The 20,168-nt window shown below is 45.9% G+C and overlaps 1 protein-coding gene across 51 annotated transcripts in view; it reads left to right on the forward strand.

Moving 5' to 3' along the window:
- Positions 1 to 20,168, forward strand: part of Epb41l3 (erythrocyte membrane protein band 4.1-like 3) — a 204,447-nt gene that overhangs the window by 109,059 nt on the left and 75,220 nt on the right. For 31 of the 51 annotated variants that reach the window (NM_053927.2, NM_001395722.1, NM_001395724.1 and 28 more), the window contains exons 2-3: positions 16,768 to 16,970; positions 18,601 to 18,798. In NM_053927.2, coding sequence (NP_446379.1) covers positions 16,779 to 16,970; positions 18,601 to 18,798 — 390 coding nt within the window. In that variant the 5' untranslated portion in view covers positions 16,768 to 16,778. The remainder of the gene's footprint in view (positions 1 to 16,767; positions 16,971 to 18,600; positions 18,799 to 20,168) is intronic. The other 20 variants (XM_087564427.1, XM_087564438.1, XM_087564457.1 and 17 more) reach the window with 1 other exon arrangement.

Below are 20,168 nucleotides of genomic sequence, written 5' to 3' on the forward strand. Positions count from 1 at the left end.
TGAATCTGCAAGTGACCGATCAGGGTTATCCTTGGCGTTTCAGTGTTTGTCTTTGTTTCTGATTGCGAATCTGTGTGAAAGATGGGGCTCATCCCAAATTGCATAAAGCCACACGTCATCTCTGTTGATTGCTAGTGTGCTTCTATGGTTGATCTGGGCTTTTTGTTCCTTGGCTAGTATGCTCTCGTTAGCCCTCAGACAAACGCTAATTCCCGAGAGAGTCAGGGTTTGGGACAGGTATGTCATTCTTTAAAGTGACTTTAGGAATCATAAAGACATGTGTGCTCTTTACACAGAATGAAGTGTTCCTCCTCAGTTTTGTCTCTTTCTGGAGCACTCATGGCCACCTCCGTGCATTGGGACCGTTGAATACTGTGCAGGTGTTTTCAATGCCAGTTAGCTGAGGCTGTGCTCTAAGTCTGGTCTCATCCATTCCCTCATGCAAACTGTCATGAAGGTTCCCTGCATTTGGGAGCCATTCCTCCATGTAGGCCTCGGGGAGGTGAGTCAGACCGTCCGTAAGGCCCAGAGGCGGGGGCCTTCATTCCATCATTTAGCCCTGTTTTCACAAGACATGGAAGGATCTATCTGGTTGAGGAGTGTCACCACCTCCACAGTATGTCACGAGCATGTGGCTTTGGTCACATTCCATGACGCTGTCCCTAGAGTGCAGGCGGTTGTCAAGGACTGAATGTGCCGCCATCCACAGAGGGACAACAGTCCCCCACCTTTCAGTTTTACCGTTAGTGAATTGAAACCCTGACAGCTTCCCTTGATGCCCAAGCAAAGGCTTGTGAAGCCATGGCTTAGGTTTCAGTCTGTGGTCACTTGGCTGTGTGGTTCCGTGTCTCTGGAGGCACAACACAACCAACCCATCATGGCAGGACCAAGAGGAGCTGTTTGCCCAGGGTCTTTGGGAAGAGAGGAAGGGACGGGCAAAGATTAGGTTCCAGAGACGTCTCCACCAAGAAATCCACTCCACATCGAGCCACCGTGGAGACCATCAGACATTAAACATGGAGGCATCTGGTGCACAGTTGTTGGTAATTACTAGAGGAAATGGCCAAGCCAGGAAGTCCAGTTTGAGGAAGAGGTGTTCAACAGACGAGGAGGCATGGAGGGCTGCCGTGGTGATGGTAAAGGTGTAGTGTACCCTGGTGAAGGTGATAAGATGGCCACAGGATATGCTGAAGACTGAGCTGTAGCACGAGGAGATGACATTGTGGGGATTTGTTTGTTTTGTTGCTCTGAGTGTAAGCCCCTGGAAGCCTGCAGGCTGGGAGGGAGGGACTTGGGAGGATTTAGTTTGAGGTAGCAATGGGGATGTAAGAGTTCTCCACTCAGAGGTTCTATGCACGTATACGTAGGCCTGAACGATCTAAAAGTCTAATAGGGCTTGAGATGCATCTGAGCTGATGACCAGAACATTATCCTTCACAAGCTTCTAACCTCCTCTTTGTTCCATTCACTGTGTGCTGCCGCTGGGTTCATTAACGAAGCTGGATAAGTAAGATTTGCTTGAGAATCATCAAAACAAATCAAAATTATAATTATTTCCATACAAAGTAACTTGGTAGTAAACTACATTATTAGCTAAGAGTTTGTTGAGAAAGCGTGAAGGACTGGGGACATGCCTACCTGTACAAGCTGGAATGATAGCACATGCATGCACCCCAGAGCTCTACGGCAGACATGGGTGGATCCCAGAGGCTCACTGTCCAGTCAGCCCAGCGGAGTTCAGTACAGGTTCAATGAGAGACTTTGTCTAGGAACAAAAATGGAGGAACAGTTGAGGAAGTCATCCCAATGGCAACTTCTGGGTAAATACAGAATCTGTCTGTCTGTCTATGTCTGTCTACCGGTATCTGGGTGTCTGTCTGTGTGTCTACCTCTGTCTGTCTGAGTATCTGACTCTCTATCTCTCTTTCACACACACACACACACACACACACACACACACACACACACACACAAACACAAACATATACAGATCACAGCATGCATGTGTACTATATGCACAGAAAGTGATAAATATAATTTTGACTATTATTCGTATCTATTTCACTAATTTGTTCTTGATGGTTTGATGTCAAAAACACACCCACCACCTTGAAAGGGATACAAAATAGTTTAGTCTGGAGCCAAATATGGGCAGCGATGGCCTGTGAACAGTGATTTAACTTCCCCCACAAACTCCATGTTCCTACATGTTAATAGGTTCATGAAGTTTTGATAGTAAAAGATAAAGTCATAAACCAAAACCCTTTCAGAGACACTGGTGGGAGTGCAGGGAGACATTGGATACAGGTGGTGTGTTTTATCTGATGACATCCTCAGTGTTGGGGCTCCTGGAAGCTGGCCATCTGTCAAACTAATACATCCCAAAGGACATGCTTCATGTGACAAGGACATTAGTCAGGCTCAGGGAGGCCATAAGTAGCTGTTAAAGGGGCTAGAGAAAGTTCAAGATAATTTGTGATTGGGCGTTGGACTTGTAACATTCCAACCTCTCACAACAGTGGAATCCCCTCCAATCAGCCTTTGCAGAATCTCAAATGTAACGTGGCTTTCTGGGGGGAACTTTCAGTTCACATGTCCTTTGGTTTATCAAAGTAGCATTTTACAGAAAACCTGAAACATTATTGGCATACTTATTTTGTTTTGCTCAGAATACTTTGAACATTATTTTTTCCGAATGTAGTTTTCAAGTAAGTTTTAAATACATTCAGATATTTTTCAAATATATTTTTTCAAAAATAATGGGAAAAAACCATGATGCAATCTTTTTCAGCACTCGTGGCTGATGACTGAAGACCCCCATGGTCCTCAGAACCAACAATACCCTCTTATCAGTTCCAGTTTTTTCCTTGAACAGCAACACACTTCCTTTTCAGTTTCTTCTGCACTGGAGACTGTGAAAAGCAAGCACTCTTTCCCTACTCTGTGCAGACCCCTCGGGATGGTGGGGTGGGAGGAAGGAATCAGTGGCTCCTTCCCTACTGTGTGCAGACCCCTCGGGATGGCAGGGCAGGTGGAAGAGTCAGTACACTGCTTCCCACTGATGATGGTGGGGCGGGTGGAAAGTCAGTGCAGAATCTCATATGCTGCACATAAAGGTTTTGCCTGGACAAACTTGCTTTCACCTCAACATTTCAAATACACAGCCTGAAGGATCTGAACTGATTTCACTGTGACAAATACAGTAATTAAAGACCACCAACACATGACAGGTAGCACATTTTGCTGTGATCAGACATTAAACAAAGTAGTAAAAAAACCCCATAAGAATTCTAGAGATGAGCTGCAGGTTAGCCTTTCAGTTTCCCCTCAAATGTATTATTTTTGACTGGAAGATTTTGGCTTCTCATTGACCTGGAGATATGTGGATTTGAAAATGGAAAGAGCTATTTATCAGCTTAGTTGCCCCTTGGAGAAAAGTAATGTGAACAAAATATCACACCTTGTAGCTGTTCAATCATTTTCTTCCCAGTAAATTGTGTGAGTCAACCAGCCCCTATAATCAGGATAGCAGCAGGTAGATTCTTTGATCACTAGCCACTGTTTTGCAAGCTGAGTTCCCTCCCATGCAGAAAGGAGACAAGACATGGGCTCCTTTCCTAAAGCGTTCCTGGTCACGCATTTCAGGTGCAAATTGGGAACCTTCTTAGTGGTGGAGACCTGACACAAACAGCCCTGGACAAGGAAGTCCTCTCATCTGAGCCTCCAGGGAACTTGAGGAGGTGCCATTGTCATGCACCAATTCTGTATGCCAGCGAGGTCGTTATAAGGACACTCCGTATAGTCACCGTCCTTTCTAGCTAGCAGGGAGATGAGAGGGCACATTACAGGAAAATCAGGATAATTAAACAGTTGGCCTCAGACTCATCTTAGAGATTGAAAACCTCAGTTGTCTGTTGGACCTTCGGCGTGTAGAGCAGTCTAACATGTCAGAAGGGTTCTCTGCTTCCTCTCTCTCTGTGAGCCAGGCTAGGCACAGTTTTGAGTTAATTAGGTGTTAGACATGAGAGGCGCCATACTGCAGAAGGTCCGGGAAGACTAAATTCTATTAATTTGTCTTTGGGATACCATAAGTGTCCTGGGAATGTTAGGGCTGAAGGGTAACTGAGGCAATGGAGCATATTCTGTGGAAAGGGAACTGAGTGCTGGTAATCTGTATTCATTACGGCTCAGTTCAGTAGACCACCGGACAGCCAAGGGCTTGGGGTCAGCCTGACCTGGATCTGGTTTTCCAAGACTGTCATTAGTCACTTAGGCAGCATTTATGCTAACAGAGGCACCACATCCAAACGTTAGTCCTTTTGAATACTTAATGGCCACCACCAGGCATGATTTTCATGAGCACTAAATAGAAACAGAGATAGACTTCTAGGATTTTATACACATTCAGTTCATCAGAGTAGGAGTAGCTTTTTCCTCTTTGTTGATTCGACCTAATGTTGTGCCTGATACACACAGGCCGTCAGGACTTACCGCCTAGAGATAAGACGTTTGTGCACTGCCTGCCTGGTGCTCTGAGTTCCTGAGCAGCCCTTGGCTCTCTGCTTTCTTTCTCTGTCTCTTTTGTTTCTAATTATCACCATGTGTCCTGACCGAGACTGGTTTTGGGGGTGTACGGGGGGGGGGGGTACTGTGAAACTTACTGTCAAGAGCTAACCGCAGAGATCAAAGCCTTGGGACTTGCCAAGGGCCTCGGAAAGCAGGCAGGCTAGCTGCTTGCCTTGCCTGTTGTTTGAATTAACAGGACTCCAACAGTGCTGGAGGCCCTCTGTGCTGTTGTGTTTGTGAGGGGCGGGAAGCAGACTGCTCTTTTTGCTCTAATCACTAATCATGCAGGCTCTACTTGCTGGAAAAGCTCTCCCGGACAGAATGGCACTGGACTCACAGGTTAGCGGCAGTGGCGGCAGCCATCTTTGTTCTATTTGTCTGCAGCACCTGCTCACCAGTGTCATGACCACAGGTCCTTAGATAGGAGGAGAGATACATACTGCCCCCCTCCCTGGGTGCCTAAGTCGGACATCTTAGTCTTAAACTTCTCCCTGTCCTTAAACCTAGTGAATTAGGTGAGTGGGAGACCTGCATGAAGTGGAAGCCTCCTCCAGGAAGAGCTCTTGGCGTTGGGTTGGGGACGGGGGAGGGGGTGATGACTTTAACAGAGCCTGTTGTAATTTATTCCTTCACACCATATTTCTCACAGACGCAAAGTCAGATGCTGCGTAATAGAAAAACATGCTCCTGAATTAAGGTGCCAAACTTATCTTTTTGCTAATAAGTTCTTCCCAGATGGACTTGGGCGAGAGTGCAGGGAAGTAAATGGGCCGTCTCCATCCCAGTGCCTCTGAAAGGGAACGCCTGGGGATTCTGAGCGGTGGGGTTGGACCCCGGTGACCTCTGACCTCTCGGCCTGCTACAAGACGACCGGTGATAGAATCTTGAAGGCTTATTACCCCTCAGGCCCCGACTTATGAAGGAAGATGGTGGGGTCTTGTGGTTTCGCACCTGGATTCAAAAGATCATCGAGTACTAGGGAAAATAAGCTTTAAGACAAAATATGATTTTTACCAAAGGTTTGATTTGCTAGTGCTTGGGTTGTTAAGTAAAAAAGGATGATGTAACCAGATGAGCCGATGGAATTACAGATGGACATGTAATCTAGTAAGTTAGGGAAATTGTTCGGTTCCGCAATAAAAATGGGTCAAGTGGAGAATTCGTGGTCCTACAGCATGTACAACTCGTGCAGGATAGGTAGATGGATGGACAGACAGACAGAGAGCTATGCTGTTGGGGGCAGAGATTGAACTTTCTTTGTAGACTAGCCTCATCATACACATCATTTAAACAGTGTCCTATGACCTGTGTGAATTGTGCACAGACCTAGCTGTGTTAGAGAGACGTGTGTCCCCAGCTGTCACAGTAAGCTCACAGACGTCTTCCCTGTGACCAGCCTCCCTTTATTTGATGGGTACAACTTGCTGGTAAGTGACAGGAACATCACAAAAGGCCGAGCTTCTGAAGAGCCAATGTCCTTGTCTTTTAGGGAACCAAGAGGCTGCCTTTGGCTTAGAGGCAGTTTTTGTTTAAAGACTGGTTGAGAACTGACCCCCGCCCCTCCACACACAAGTGTTTAAGTTATACTGTATACATTTAGGACATAACAATAGTTTTTGACAGTTGTGGTCCTTAGTTTATCCACGGACTCTTTCCAGGATTTAATTCACCATGAAGAGTTTGCTATTATATATTTCATGGTGCTCTGAGACTTCTATTTTGATTTAATGGATTCTTCATGAAATCTCCAGAATGCTATTAACTGGTTGCCTCTGGGTAAAGGAAATGAAGCCATCGCCAATTCTGATCTCCATTTCAGGGCTAGGGAATACTCATGATTTGCCATAATGGTAGCTATCAGGAAAAAGAACCCATGTATTCGTGTTAACATCTAAAAATACAGATTTTTTTTTACTACTTTCTAATCCCAGGAACAACTCCTTGAGTATTTCTGTGGTACACTGAACTCTGTTAAAATGAGAAACATACATGAATTACAGAACAACCATGCCCCGTGCTGGATGTGAGGAGTTTGTTCTGCTCTAGTTCAGAGCAAGACAGAATAGGCAAGTCCACAGTGTAGAAAATGAAAGACATTGGTGGCATCAGAGAGATTGTTGTATGGGCCTGACAGAAACTAAATAGTACCTGTTTGGGTTCCCGGTGGCAGTATCAGGCAGAGTCGTATTAAATCCGTGGAGACTAGGTACAATTGCAGTTCATCTTCTAGTGAATTCTCAGGTGAAGGCTAGAAGTCCAACTGCAGACCTACAACTGAATCCTTTACCTGTGGGGGAGGCTGGAGCTGTGACCCAAGCCACAGGAACAACTGCTAGAGAGGAGGGCAAGCCTTGCTTCTCCCCTGCCTGAGGACTGTTAGGATCACTCGTGGGGTCAAAAAAATGGAGGAGCCACTGTTGTAGACAAGACCTAACCCTAACCCTGTGATGCCTGCCCCTGCCTTACGGTCTGTAGGAGAGTGAAACATTTTTACCCTGAAGACCCTTTTCTTTATGAGACCTAACATTTGTAAGACATTCGTTTTGCCTGGAGGATTGGTCCATAGCATCAACCCCCCAACCTCTCCTATCCCTAAATCACAAAGCCATAGGGAGAATGTGGAATGGCCTTAGGCAATGCTGCTGCCTGTGCCTCCTCTGCTCCCTGGCCTGGGTGGCATTTCCCGCCCCTTCAATTGCTGGCATTGCCTGGTATCTGGTTCCTTTTCGCTAACACTCATCCATTCAAGAAGCCAAAGAGACCCATTAAGTGTGCAGAAGACTCTCCCTGCCCACTTCAAAGGCTTCTCCATGCTTGTGGAAGGACCCAGCTGGACCTGACCTACTCCATCTTCCCTGAAGCTCCCCCTCTCCCACTCCTCCTCATCCCAGCTACTCCACATTTGCCTTGTGACCGGACCACAGCAAGTTCACCTAAATGCCCCTTCCCCTGGATAAAGCCATCTTTAACCCCTCAACTAGAAGTAGCCGGAGTCTACTTTAACAGGTCAACTCGAAAACATCCAACCCTCGCAGACTGAGCGTAATTTCTTGTTCTAGTTCAAATAGAAGGCGGGTTCTATCAGAACAGAGAACTCATACGGGTTTATCCCGTGTCCCCAGGTGTCGGAACGGCTGCTCTAGGAATGTTCACAGAAGGAATGTACTTATACACGGAGCAGGGATGAGGGCAGTATTTATAACCTCCGCAGATTCTCCTCTGCCTTAGAGCAGGTGTGTTGGTCAGGGTGGCTGTGTGTATTGTCCTTTAAGTAGCTATACTGTAGTGTGCTCAGCCTCCCTCCCAGATCTCTGAGGGCCAGTAGTCCATAGTGTGGACACCTCGGTGCCCGATGGAATACACAGATGCAAAGATCCTAAAACAAAGTTTGACTGGCTGCTCCCTCTATAGACTTGATTCCAGAAAACTCTACCCACCGGGATCCTTTCTCTTCTTTCAGTAGGGTTCCTGAACTCTTATTAAAAGTCCCCTGGCGCTCAAATCGCCCTTTCCGAAGAGGGACAGCCTATTTTATTGAAGTGTATTTGGGAGACTTGTGGAAACAAATAGGGAAGACTCATAGTATTTTAAAGAGAGGGAGTTTTACACTTTAGAATCTGGCGCCAGTTGGACGTAAAGTATGAATGGTGGTAGACCAGTTGTCCCTCACGCTTACACAGTTATTGTATGTTTTTAAATGTGCATGCTTATTGAATCTGTTTCTGCTTACCCATAGATCTAAAAACTTTTTAATTTGAAAAGCTAATTCAGAAAAGGAGCCTGTTTTCTAATCTTGTTAGGTACAAGTATGTCTTCCAGTTTTCCCTCATGGTCTGTGTAGTATTTCAGTGAGCTGAGTGAACCTTAATGGGCTAATAGTTAAGGAAGCTTCAGCCAACCTGGGCAGTGGGACAAGGCTAGCCTTCTTAGCAGCTTGTTAGATGTTAACAGTTGCGTGTCCAGGGGAGCATGTGCCTTGTACCTAGTCACCTCCCTTACACAAATGACTTCCTTCAGCCTCAGGCTGTTCCCACCCCAGTGTCTCTCTGTAAACGTAGAATTTGGGAGTTTTAGAACAGAAAGTAAAATCAAAATCTGTTGAGGTTACAGAACCATGTCATGGGTGGGTCCAGATACCCCCAAGGGTCTCCTGACCACTTTGCATGTTCCTGCTCTATTACCACACACCCCTGTCATGGTGCCTCCATGACACTTTTATTCCCAGTTGATCTTTCTGAAGTAGGCTTTGACTTTAATGATATCTAAAGTTTAAAATTAGCAACCTAGTTAGGGACTGAAGGTGCGTGTGTACTGCTTGTTATGGAAACCTTTCCTGGCTTCACGGATCTGTTGAAAGTCTCCTCTCTGGGCTGAGTCCTAGCCTGATACAGGAATTGCTTGACCTCTGCCTTTACCACTCAGAGTGCATATTCTTGAATTAGAGGAGTATTTTATCTACTTACGTATTTGGTCTGGTTAACTTCTCAGCTTACAACACCAACTTGCAGCTATAACATGACTGTCAAATTCTCTCCCTGTTGGTAGGTGTTAACATCTTCCAAGAGTTTGCAACGGCCATAATTGTGGTGGATTTTGACTTAGATCTTCTTCACAAAGACTCCAACTTTTAGCTTCTTGCATGATCTTTATATGTCAGCCAATATGATTTATATGTAATGCATGTGTGCATGTGTGTGTATGTGTGTGCACGCCCCTGTGTGTGTACTTGCACATGGGTGTGTCAGGATTGTCCCTGTCATTAGCAGTAATCAGTATGTCAATTCTGTACTGTTAACACTTGTGGAGATAGGAGATGAGCAGCCCCGAGTGCAGCTTCTGTGCCTTCTAAGGACTAACTTGCCCCACCGCTACCCATCTCGATGTTTGGTCTGCTTTTGACCTAAAGGCTGACAGACTTTAGCTGGACCCTTTGATCTGTTGCCCCTCATGGCTGCAACAGTGTTGTCCTGGAACGAGTGAAGTCTTGGAATGAGAGCAGAAAGCTTGACACAACTGACCTTGCAGAGCTCCCACCTCTCTGCCTAGCAGCTGCCTTCACCTGCCTCTGGTGAGGTGCTGTGCCACCCACAGCAGACGCTGTGACCTCACAGAAGTGTGAGCTTCACCCTTGGTCTGCATTTACCTGTCTGGTAGTCTCTGCCTTTGACTCCTTCCTTTTTGCATACTGTTATTTCTTTAAACAGAACTCAATAGGCAGAGGATTAAACTTGTATGTATGGGAGGAAGGAGGTATTGTGAACCCAGAGGAGGCTGCTTGGTAAAGTGGGTATGACAGAAATGTAACAGATTAGGACTCAACAGTGGCAGAGATACCTGCTGGATGGAGGCAATCTAAGGTCTGGATGCAGAAATGGCTGCTCCCAGGTTCCCCTGGGGTTGCTAGGTAGAGTGGGAAGAAGGACAGCTGCCCAGTTGAGTCTGAGATCCAGGGAGAGGCCACACATGGAGGGATGTGTATTTTGGAATTGTCTTTGTATTTGAATTTTAAGTGGAAAAACTTTCCAAGAAAGGGGAGTGTGAGACAGATTTCTGCTTGACTTGGAAATGGTGATAAGAAAGGGGACAGACTGAGCAGAAAAGAGAGAAGGGAAGACCACAGCGTCACACACAGGGAACATTGGAGAGTCAGTGTCACCTAGGATCCATTGTCTCCTGAAAGGTCCCTGGGACCTTTGTAAGTTTTCTAGGATAATGTGGAGTGTCTAAAACTTGAGCAGAGAAGAGGAGGTGGTGGTCGTGTGAGGAAAGTCTTTCCAGATCCCTGGCTGTAAGAACAAGCAGAGAATAAGGCATCCTGGATGGTATAGGTGGGGTCCTGATGCTGATTCAGGTCCACTGCAAGGGGGCAGTGATGCTGTAAGTTCCCAAGGAAGCAAGTTATGGGGAACAGAAGAAAAAGCCATATGGACAGTAACCATGAAAAGTCAAAATTGCAGAAGTGCTTTGATGCCGAGGCCCAGTGGGGAAGTGCTGTGAACTTGTTGAGGTAACAAAGATATCAGTAGTGTCTTTGGTTGATTGGTTCTGGTTGCTGTTCACAGCATCATTTGTTTCTTGGTTATATTGGCATATGGGTAGGGATGGAATTTACTACTCTAGGCCATAAGGTGGATTCACTGTGTGTGTGTGTGTGTGTGTGTGTGTGTGTGTGAGAGAGAGAGAGAGAGAGAGAGAGAGAGAGAGAGAGAGAGAGAGAGAGAGATGAATTTATGCCCTTTTATATAGGTGAAATTGGATATTGATTTTTTGATTCTGGTGAGAATACAGCATTAAGAAGCCTTACATTTTTAAAGGCATGTTGCCCTGCTGTCTCTCATACCCTTGAAAGTTCTATTTTATAAAAGGTCATCAAATCACAGTGAGGTGTTCATTCACTCTATCATCTGTGTGGGGGCTGGAAACAGTAACATGCCTAAGAGAGGTTTGATGGCACCATACACATTTATTTTGAGTTATTGAGTTCTACGATTCATGTAGTATATGATAGACAAGGTGTGATATGGAATATTCATAGGTTAAAAAAACTGATGGTGGGTTTATTTTTTTATTTAAATAGCTAGTGGGTGGCTGTTGAACTCTGTTTATCTTGCACTTTTCTTCTAGTTTCTATTCCTGTGAGAAAACACCACATCGAAAAGCATCTTGAAGGGGAAAGGATTTATTTCAGGTTACTATTCCACCTCATTGCTTATCAAACAGGGCAGGAAGCTGGAGGCAGGAGCTGATGCAGAGGCCACGGAGGGCTGCTGCCTACTGCCTTGCTCCTAATGTCTTGGTCAGCCTGCTTATAGATCCCAGGACCACCTGCTCAAGGCAGAACTACTCACGGTGAGCTGGACGCTCCTATAGTAATCATTCATCAAAGAGTCCACCACAGGCCACTCTCGTGGGGGCTCTTTCTCATTTGAGGTCCCCTCTTTTTAAATGGCTCTAGGCCATGTGAAGTCAACATAAAAACTAGCCAGCATTCTGACTCACTGTCCTGGAGATGAGTCTTAGAAGTAAAGACAAAGCAAGAACTAGTTTTATAACTAGACCTACGGCATTGGCATCCACACTGAACCCTGCACTGTTTTCCTCTTACACTTCATGTTGAGCGAATCTGGAGACCGGCATCATGTTTAGAAAGATTCCTGTCTGGAGGCACAGTTAAGAGGTTTTTCTGTGTTTGTATATTGTGTGCATGTGTGTGCATATGCGTACTGCGTCTGTGGTGTATGCATGCATTTTGAGATCAAATGTCAACGCTAGGCGTCTTCCTCTGTCACTTTAGACTTTATTACTGAGACAGGATCGCTCACTGAACTGGGACTCACTGATTGAGCCAGGCCGGCTGGCATGTGAGCTTCCGGGATCTGCCTATCTCTGTCCACCCAGCAGTGGGATAATATGTCTCCCCACAGCTGACTTTTCAGATGGTTGCTGGGATTCTGACTCAAGTATTGTACTTCCTTGCACAACTAGTGATTCACAGTGCTGTAGCTCCACTCTCCATGTAACTACATTTACGCCACGTGGATATGAGAGATATGTTACGGTATAAGCGCTCTTCTTAGAATGCCCTTACGTTGAAAAGGTAGGAAAATACAGAAACCATGAGGACCATGAGAGAGAGGCATGATACATTGCTGAAAACTAAAACGCATCATATGTGACACTTATGTTGCTGGCAGTCATTTCCAGGGGTTCTGTCCATAACGTTGTACAGAGAAAGAGACAGAAGCATTTCTACCTTGAGATGAGGTCCTAGACTTTTAATTGCTCATAGTTTATGTGCTTTGAATTTTCTGTCACAGATAGTGTTTGTATGTGTGCACATGTGCATGTGTGTGCGCACATGCTACAGCACACAGGTAGAGGTCAGAAGGTAACTCTGGGGAGTCAGTTCCTTCCTTCCACCACGTGGGTTTTGGAAGTTGAACTCAGGCCTTGTCGGCTTGCCAGCAGGTGCCCTTGCCTGTCCCTAGTAACAATTTTGACATCCGGTTATTAAATTATAGCTGTCATTTGCTCAACCACTTATAATAACACGATAAAAAATCCCAAATATGATATTCATAAAACATAATTAAAAGGCCTTAATGATACCCCCAAATCATTTTGGTAGTGTGAACATGATTTATATGTAAAAAGTACCTTGGCATAGGAAAATAGAGCTTTATTTACAGCACGCCTTTTTCATAGTCATTTATAGTTTGCTGTGCTCATGACTTGGCCACTGGTGTTTTGTTTGTGGTCTCGAGAGATTCTGAGAGACAGCTGAACCCCTGCCTTTCATTCGTTGGGAAGGTTCATTCTATTGGCCAAAGCACCACAGTGCAGACACCAGTGTCCTCCCACTGGACGTTGAGTATAGCCTTATGTTTCTCACATTGTCGAGGGAAACACAAAGGTTTCTTTTCTCAGATTTCCCAGACGTACATATGCCATTTTCATTCTTTATATAATTCTTTTCTCCTCAGGTTCATCAGCTCGGAAACTGAAGCAACTTCTCTTAGGCATAAAACAAAAACTTGTATAAACGCTTGAGAGACTTCCCCAAAGATTAAGCTGTCTCTCCTTTATGCATACCTATGAACCAGAGAAGCTGGGTTTGCAAATAATTATCGCAGGAGTATACTCTTGCTTGTATCCTGGTGCCGAGGACATTGAAGCACAAGTATACATGACTCTCACTCTGAAATATATAGATGGAATTTCTACAGGGCAGAGAATTACTATGAAATTGGGGAGTGATAAAGAGGAAACTCTTAAGACACAGAGCAGCTGTGTGACTGAAAAGGGTTTCTCTTAGTCAACACTCTTAACTACTTAAGGGTGACAAGAAACAAGTTTTCATGCGCAGAAGACTGAAATGATATAGACGCTTAGAGAGAGCTCCTTTTGTGTGAGAGGGGGTGGACAGTGGCTGCCAGGCAGGGAATTGGATCCTGGACCTTGGTGTTAAAAGGCCATAGCAGCTAGGGACTTAGATTCCACTTGTGTGCACTGGGAAGTGGTTAAAGGGTTCCCACAGTGAGCTGTAGATCAGGGTTATGTTTTATGAAGATTACACAGGCAAGCAGCAGTGGGTCTGCGAAGATCAATTGGAGGCTTTAAAAAAACAGAGTAGAAAAATAATGGGGTTCAGGTAGTGATGGGGAGCCAGTTCCAGATGGATTCCAGAAATAGAACCAAAAAAAAAATTATAAGTAAGATAAGGGAAATAACAGGTTTCTGAAATTCTGACTCGAAGAAAACAACATTGCCATTTCTGAGGCAAGGGAAGGGGGGATGGGGAGAAGCTGCTTTAGTAGATCAGAAAGGGAGTCCTGAGCGTTGGCAGTGGGCGGCTTGATCCCAGCTCCCAGCACAGAGCAGCGATCTGAGCTGAAGATGGGAACATGTAACCACTGTCTTACAGGAAAGCATGCTGTGTGTGCTTAGAGGAAAGGTGAGGAGACCAGAAGGTGTAGAATAGAATTCCCTGCTTGGACTGGGTATACGACCTGGCTGGAGGAGCAGCTTGCAGCTTAGAAGAGGAACCAAGGCAGGAAGAGAGTGAATGGTGTGCCTGATCCCCAAGACCAACATGCACTGGGGTGTAGAAGAACGCTCCAATAACCAGGGCATCTTACCCAGTTAGAACTGCCAAGGAATCCGATGAGGAACAGGCCCGAGCTGATGGTTAGATACGGTGGCTGCTAGGGTGACGTCACCAGCTCATATTGGGGGTGTCACAGAAAAGAGGGAGCAAGGAAGATAGGAACATGCTGGTAGCTGAAGGGGGTGCAGGATCTGCCTTTTGTGTAGTAGACTGCCGGAAGGTGTGCGTGCTAAGACGCAAACAAGGAGGACACAGTCGTGTCTCAGAATAATCAGAAACAGGAGGCTCGCATGTCCTCTTATGTCTGAGGAGACTCTGTAATTTGTTGTCACTTTCCAGTCAGATGGAAGTCAGGGACAAGTGGTTTGTATATAGATGGCTATAGACACACAAATACTTGTGTTGGGGGCCATCCCCTGGAGCATGGCTAACCTTCCAGGAACCACGCCCACCACCTCTCCTAGTTGTATTCAGTTGCCAGTAGCGCCTCACTTATGGGTGGGACTTGGTGCCCTCCTCCTGACTGCCTTGAGATTGCATGGGTTCTGTGTGTGCTGTCCTGACTGCTGCAAGTGCCTATGTGCAGCTGCCCCGTCATATCTAGAAGGTACTCTTATTGCATTTGCTCACCACTTCCGGCTCTTAGCATCTGTCTTAGTTAAGGTTTTACTTCTGTGAGCAGACACCATGACCGAGGCAAGGCATGACCAAGGACAACATTTAATTGGGGCTGGCTTACAGGTTCAGAGGTTCAGTCCATCATCATCAAAGTGGGAACACGGAAGCTTCCAGGGAGGCCTGGTGCAGGAGGAGCTGAGAGCTCTACATCTTCATCTGAAGGCTGACAACAGGACACTGACTTCCAGGCAGCTAAGATGAGGGTCTTAAAGCCCACACCCACAGTGACACTCACTCCAACAGGACCACACCTCCTAAGAGTGCCACTCCCTGGGCCGAGCATTTACAAACCATCGAAGCATCTTTCTGCCTCTTCTTCCTCAGTGAGCCATAGGAGGGGAATTCTGAAATAGTCCTTCCATTCTGGGCAGAGCGAATGCTCTGGACTCTGATTTTTGTTTCCCCTTGACCAGTTGTGGATCAATGTGTTAATCATCATCTACTTTAAAAATAGCCTCACTGGTGAAGTTTGAAGATGCACTAATGTCTGGGTGTAAGGATAAGTTACTAGGAGTCTGTTTATTACTATGCCCATTTAACAGAATGCTAATATTAAGGTCTCCTTATAGCCCGTGACTTATCTAGCCATAGGTTCTTAGCCCACCAATGGTGTTTGCATGTATTTTCAGTTGTCTTGATGTTCAAACTTGATCCTATCCTCACATACTATGCTGTAACTGCTGTAAAACCACGCTCACTGTTTTGCATTTGTGTGTCAATATTCAGATAAATTGACTACTAATATTATCCTCTGGCCTTCCCAAGCCTGGAATCCACATGGGATCTGAATTCCACACGGTTAACCCTGCCCCACCTCCCCCCATACACACACAATGTCGTGGTACTCAAACCAGTTTCCAGGATAAGCAGACGAAGGAAAGATAATATTTGCTTTCAAGATGTGTTTAAAAAGCTTTAAACTGTGATGGGCAGGGTTGGGGGAGAGGTTAGCACACAGTCTTATTCTAGGTTTGATATTTACATTGCTTAGGGTAGCTCAGCACATGCCAAGTTGATATGTCTTTCTTTTTTTCCAACAAAAGGAACAGCTCATGACTGAGAGAAGGAACCCTATATAAAGATCATACATAAAGCAATGATTGGTGTTTGTAACAGAGAAGGAACCCTATGTAAAGATCATACACAAAGCAATGATTGGCGTTGATAACTGAGAGAAGGAGCCCTATGTAAAGAGCGTACATAAAGCAATGATTGGTGTCCGTAACGTCCCTTTGCTGAGATGGTTAAATTACTAAGTGATGGGTTTGCGGTGCAGTTAAGAGTCAAAGCTGCGTAATCCCATATCACACCGGTACATCTGTCATTTACTTAAGGAGTTACATTAGCCCTTTGCCCAGAATGTTTTCTTTCTCACAAGGGGGATTAGAATTGTGGGAGGAAATTGTAAAAGATGCGTTGTCTTTAGAGCATTTACCATACATACACAGATTGCACAATGTGCTCAGTGTGCTTGGCATAGCGTGTCTCTTACTGCGTATAACAAGAATATGCTTTAAGACATCAGGCAGATCTGCAAGCCAGAGACAGAAGTGGCTGAGCAAATCTGTTGTTTAGGTTTGAACATGCTCAGCCTTCTCACCTGGCATATGTGGAAACCGAGACACAGAATCCTCGTGTGGCCTAGCCCTCCCTTAGAAGATGGTAGTTCTGCACCCCAAGATGTGTTGTTAGGGTGTAGCAACATGAGATTTCACATGAGATGTGATATAATCGTTTTCCAGTGGACATAGGAAGTATTGGGGACCCAGGAAAGGCATGGGATGGAGGGAGAGGGGAAGGCATTTCGAGAAGTTCTCTGGGTACCTCTGCACAGAGCTGCTCTGGTGTGTGGTGTAAGACTGTGCTTGTCTGTGCTTCCTCTAGTGACCAGCCCCTGCCTTGTTTTCTGCTTGCAGAACAATCAACCATGACAACCGAATCAGGATCAGACTCAGAATCCAAGCCAGACCAGGAGGCTGAGCCCCAGGAGGCAGCAGGACCTCAGGAGCAAGCAGGGGCACAGGCTGCACCTGAGCCTGCTGGCGGAAACGTCGAGGAGCAGCCAGGACTAGAGCAGTTCCCTGAAGCTGCTGCACACAGCACGCCGGTGAAGAGGGAGGTGAGCCTAGGACATCTCTGGGGAAGGCCAACCTGGCTGAGCCGTGCTGCTTGCTGTCAGCCCTACTGTGAAGGTCACCTCCCTTTGCCTTCTCACCAGAGGGATAACGGTGGTGCCATTGAAGGCTTCCAGTGTGTGGCGTCTCTCCACCGTCCCACCACAGCACTCATCCATCCCACCTTTGATAAAAAGTTACACTCAGCTGAACTCCCTTAGATCTGGGTTTACAGGACAGACAGACAGCAAGCTGGCAGCCCTGACTATGCCTCTGGCTGTTTTCGTATTTCAAGCTGCAAAGTGCGAGGCCAAAACTGATTTCCCCGGCCATTATTCTGACCCGAGCGTTACTGTTTAATTTAAAAGACTGTTTTGACGAGGCTCCCTCTCCCTCCTATACATCTCTAGGTACATTGCTGCTCCTTGCACGCGGCATGAATGTGTACTTACACCCCCATGACACGGAGTTCACTGATAGGGTACACACTTAGCCTGTGGAAGCTTGGTGTCATCACCACTATTACCAAATTAAAACACAATCAATAGGTACAGACACTTCCAATCAAAAGGATAAAGGCCGAGGGTGGTTAGGATGAACCACTGCAGTCTTGAAACGTCACACCAGGAATCAGCATGTGTCAGAGCACTAACTTGTGGTAATGAAGGAATCCGGAGCCTGAGGCCTAACCGGCCTCAGCATTCTGAAGCGGTTGTGTACTTAGAAATTGTAGAAAATGTCTAGTGAGTGGGCACGGAATTAGCCTGTCCATGAATGCTCTGGAGCTCACGGTGTTCTAACACGTCACCATGGCACTGAGCACTTGCTTACGAGGCAGGAAATCACTACAGACCACCCAACCATGCGTCAGATTTGCACGCCACTGTTTTCATGATTGGACAACAGAGGGGTGCAGAAACATCTGGGGAGCTGACGTGAGGGAGAATTTCACGTTCTGTGAGGCGTTTCTCTGTGGTTAAGAGGCTGATCTAGAACAGAGGAAGAGACTCAGAGACAGACCGAGGTCTTTATACACACCAGGAAGAGAGACGGGCCTAGGAGACTACTCTGCGTTGAGCTTTAACCTTGCTGACTTCCCTGGACTGATTCAGAGTAGAATCAAACATTTCAGCAGCTGGAAGATTGCAGACAAGCTTAACACTTGCAACCCTCTAAGCCTTAATGTTTATAAGTACATCTTGTAAGTGTCCGGGGGGTGGATCTAGCAGGCCAGGGGATGTAAGAGCATCCGATGAATTCCGAAAACAGAGTGCAAAAGGAGATCCAGATGTGATCGAGGGCCTTCCCCTACCCAATGCCTTTTAAATGTCAGGAGTGGCTTTCCTTCTTCATTTGGTGAGATCTCAGCAGAACTGGCAACTTCTCTTCTCTGTCAAGTCTTGGGGTGACTGAGAAGTGGGCCCAGTGGGACATTTGAGTGGGCGGAGTTATATAGGTGTAACTGAGCTTCAGGAACATTCACATCTGAGTCTTGACTTGTAGCCTCACAGCTGAGACAGCCCTCATCCTCTGGAAGTGGGAAGTGCAGCCTGCCTCTCTGAAGCCGCGCTGTCTGAGCAGCCCAGTGTCCATTTCCTGCCTGTTATGAAAGGTGCTCATTGTTGCCGTTCACAGGTCAGCGACAAAGACCGGGACTTCGCCGCCGCAGCTGCGAAACAGCTTGAGTATCAGCAGTTTGAGGACGATAAGCTCTCTCAGAAGTCATCCAGCAGCAAACTCTCACGGTCCCCATTGAAGATCGTGAAAAGGCCTAAAAGCATGCAGTGCAAAGTGACGCTTCTGGATGGATCTGAGTACGGCTGTGATGTAGATGTAAGTGTGCACTTAAACACGGAAAACTGCCCCAAAACCTGCCAGATGGCGTTTTCCAGAATGCTAAAGCTCACTCATCTGAATTCAAAAGATGAAATTATCCGGCTCTAATGGGAGATTAAATTACCACAAGTTTGCAGTGTCCCAAAATATTGTAGTGAAAAGTACGCCCTTTTAAGAAATAGTGTTTCTAAACCCAGAACTGGATGGGCTCTCTTAGCGTTCCCACGTCAAAGGGAACTTCGCTCTAATACTCTGGCTACGAAAAACATTTCGATCGACTTTACCCTTCCTCTTGGCATCACTTAGGGCCGACACCCTGTGCCAATCCTTCAGATAGCAGTAGTTGGATGACTTAAAATGTCCATGCCCTTTTCTTTCTGAGTAATTTCTTTCTTTACAAAAAGACAAAAAATATCACATGCAGTAGACTTCGAGCCTCCCCGACCCCCTACCCCCCCATCCCGGTCTTCTTTGTTGTCTGTGGGTTCTCTTCTTTCACATCCATCTGTCCCGCCCCCTCTTCCTCTCTCTTTCTCAAAATGTTTATTTTATTTTAAAAATTAAGTTTCTGTGTGTTTGTCTATGTGGGTGGGTGTGTGTGCACATGAATGCAGTACCTGTAGAGACCTAAAGGGGGCATCAGATCCTGTGGAGCTGGGGGTGGGGAGGTCCAGGTACTTGTGAGCCCCAGGAATGGGTACTGGAAACTGGAGGAACTGTTAGCCAGGGAGCCCTCTCTCTAGCTCCCATCTCTCTTTCCTCAGCTTATAACCGATGTATCATTCTGGTTATATTTGGTGTAGTGCGTTATTTTTTTTTTAATTTTTGCAACAGAACATTTAAATTAATTTCAGAGTTAGTATCATCTTGATGAAAATAAAAGATGGATTGCTAAGTTATCTCAGCCTGCAGGAGCATAGAACATTAGATCCTTACATTAAGTAGAGGTAATTGCTCTGTCATATGCTGATGTACATAGAATTCAGTCTTGTGCAGTGCATGTCGGGCACCTAAACTCTTCTCCCACTCTGTAGGCTGCCAACTTTGTCCAAACGATGATGATGGCTTCCTTTGCAGAATAGTTGTAAGTTTCATAACAGGTATAACAAAAAAGGAGTGTGTTCACTACTAGCCTCGTTCTGGGGACGGCAGAGAGGGGATGTGGCTGAGTTCACAAGATTCATTCATTGCTGCTTGGTTGGGTGAGAAGAGGTGATGAATCAGCAGGCTGCCTCTCTGGGGTCAGAGAGACCCTGTTTGGCAGTCTCTTCTGGGTTTGATGTAGCCTATTCCTAGGAAGCAATTCTCCAGGAGCTGTTTTATAATGAAAGTAAGAGATACAGAATCCGATAGCAGCTTTTTTTTGT

The sequence above is a fragment of the Rattus norvegicus genome, chromosome 9 (genome assembly GCF_021556685.1).
Source record: "Rattus norvegicus strain SHRSP/BbbUtx chromosome 9, alternate assembly SHRSP_T2T, whole genome shotgun sequence".
In the NCBI taxonomy this organism is placed as follows: domain Eukaryota; kingdom Metazoa; phylum Chordata; class Mammalia; order Rodentia; family Muridae; genus Rattus; species Rattus norvegicus.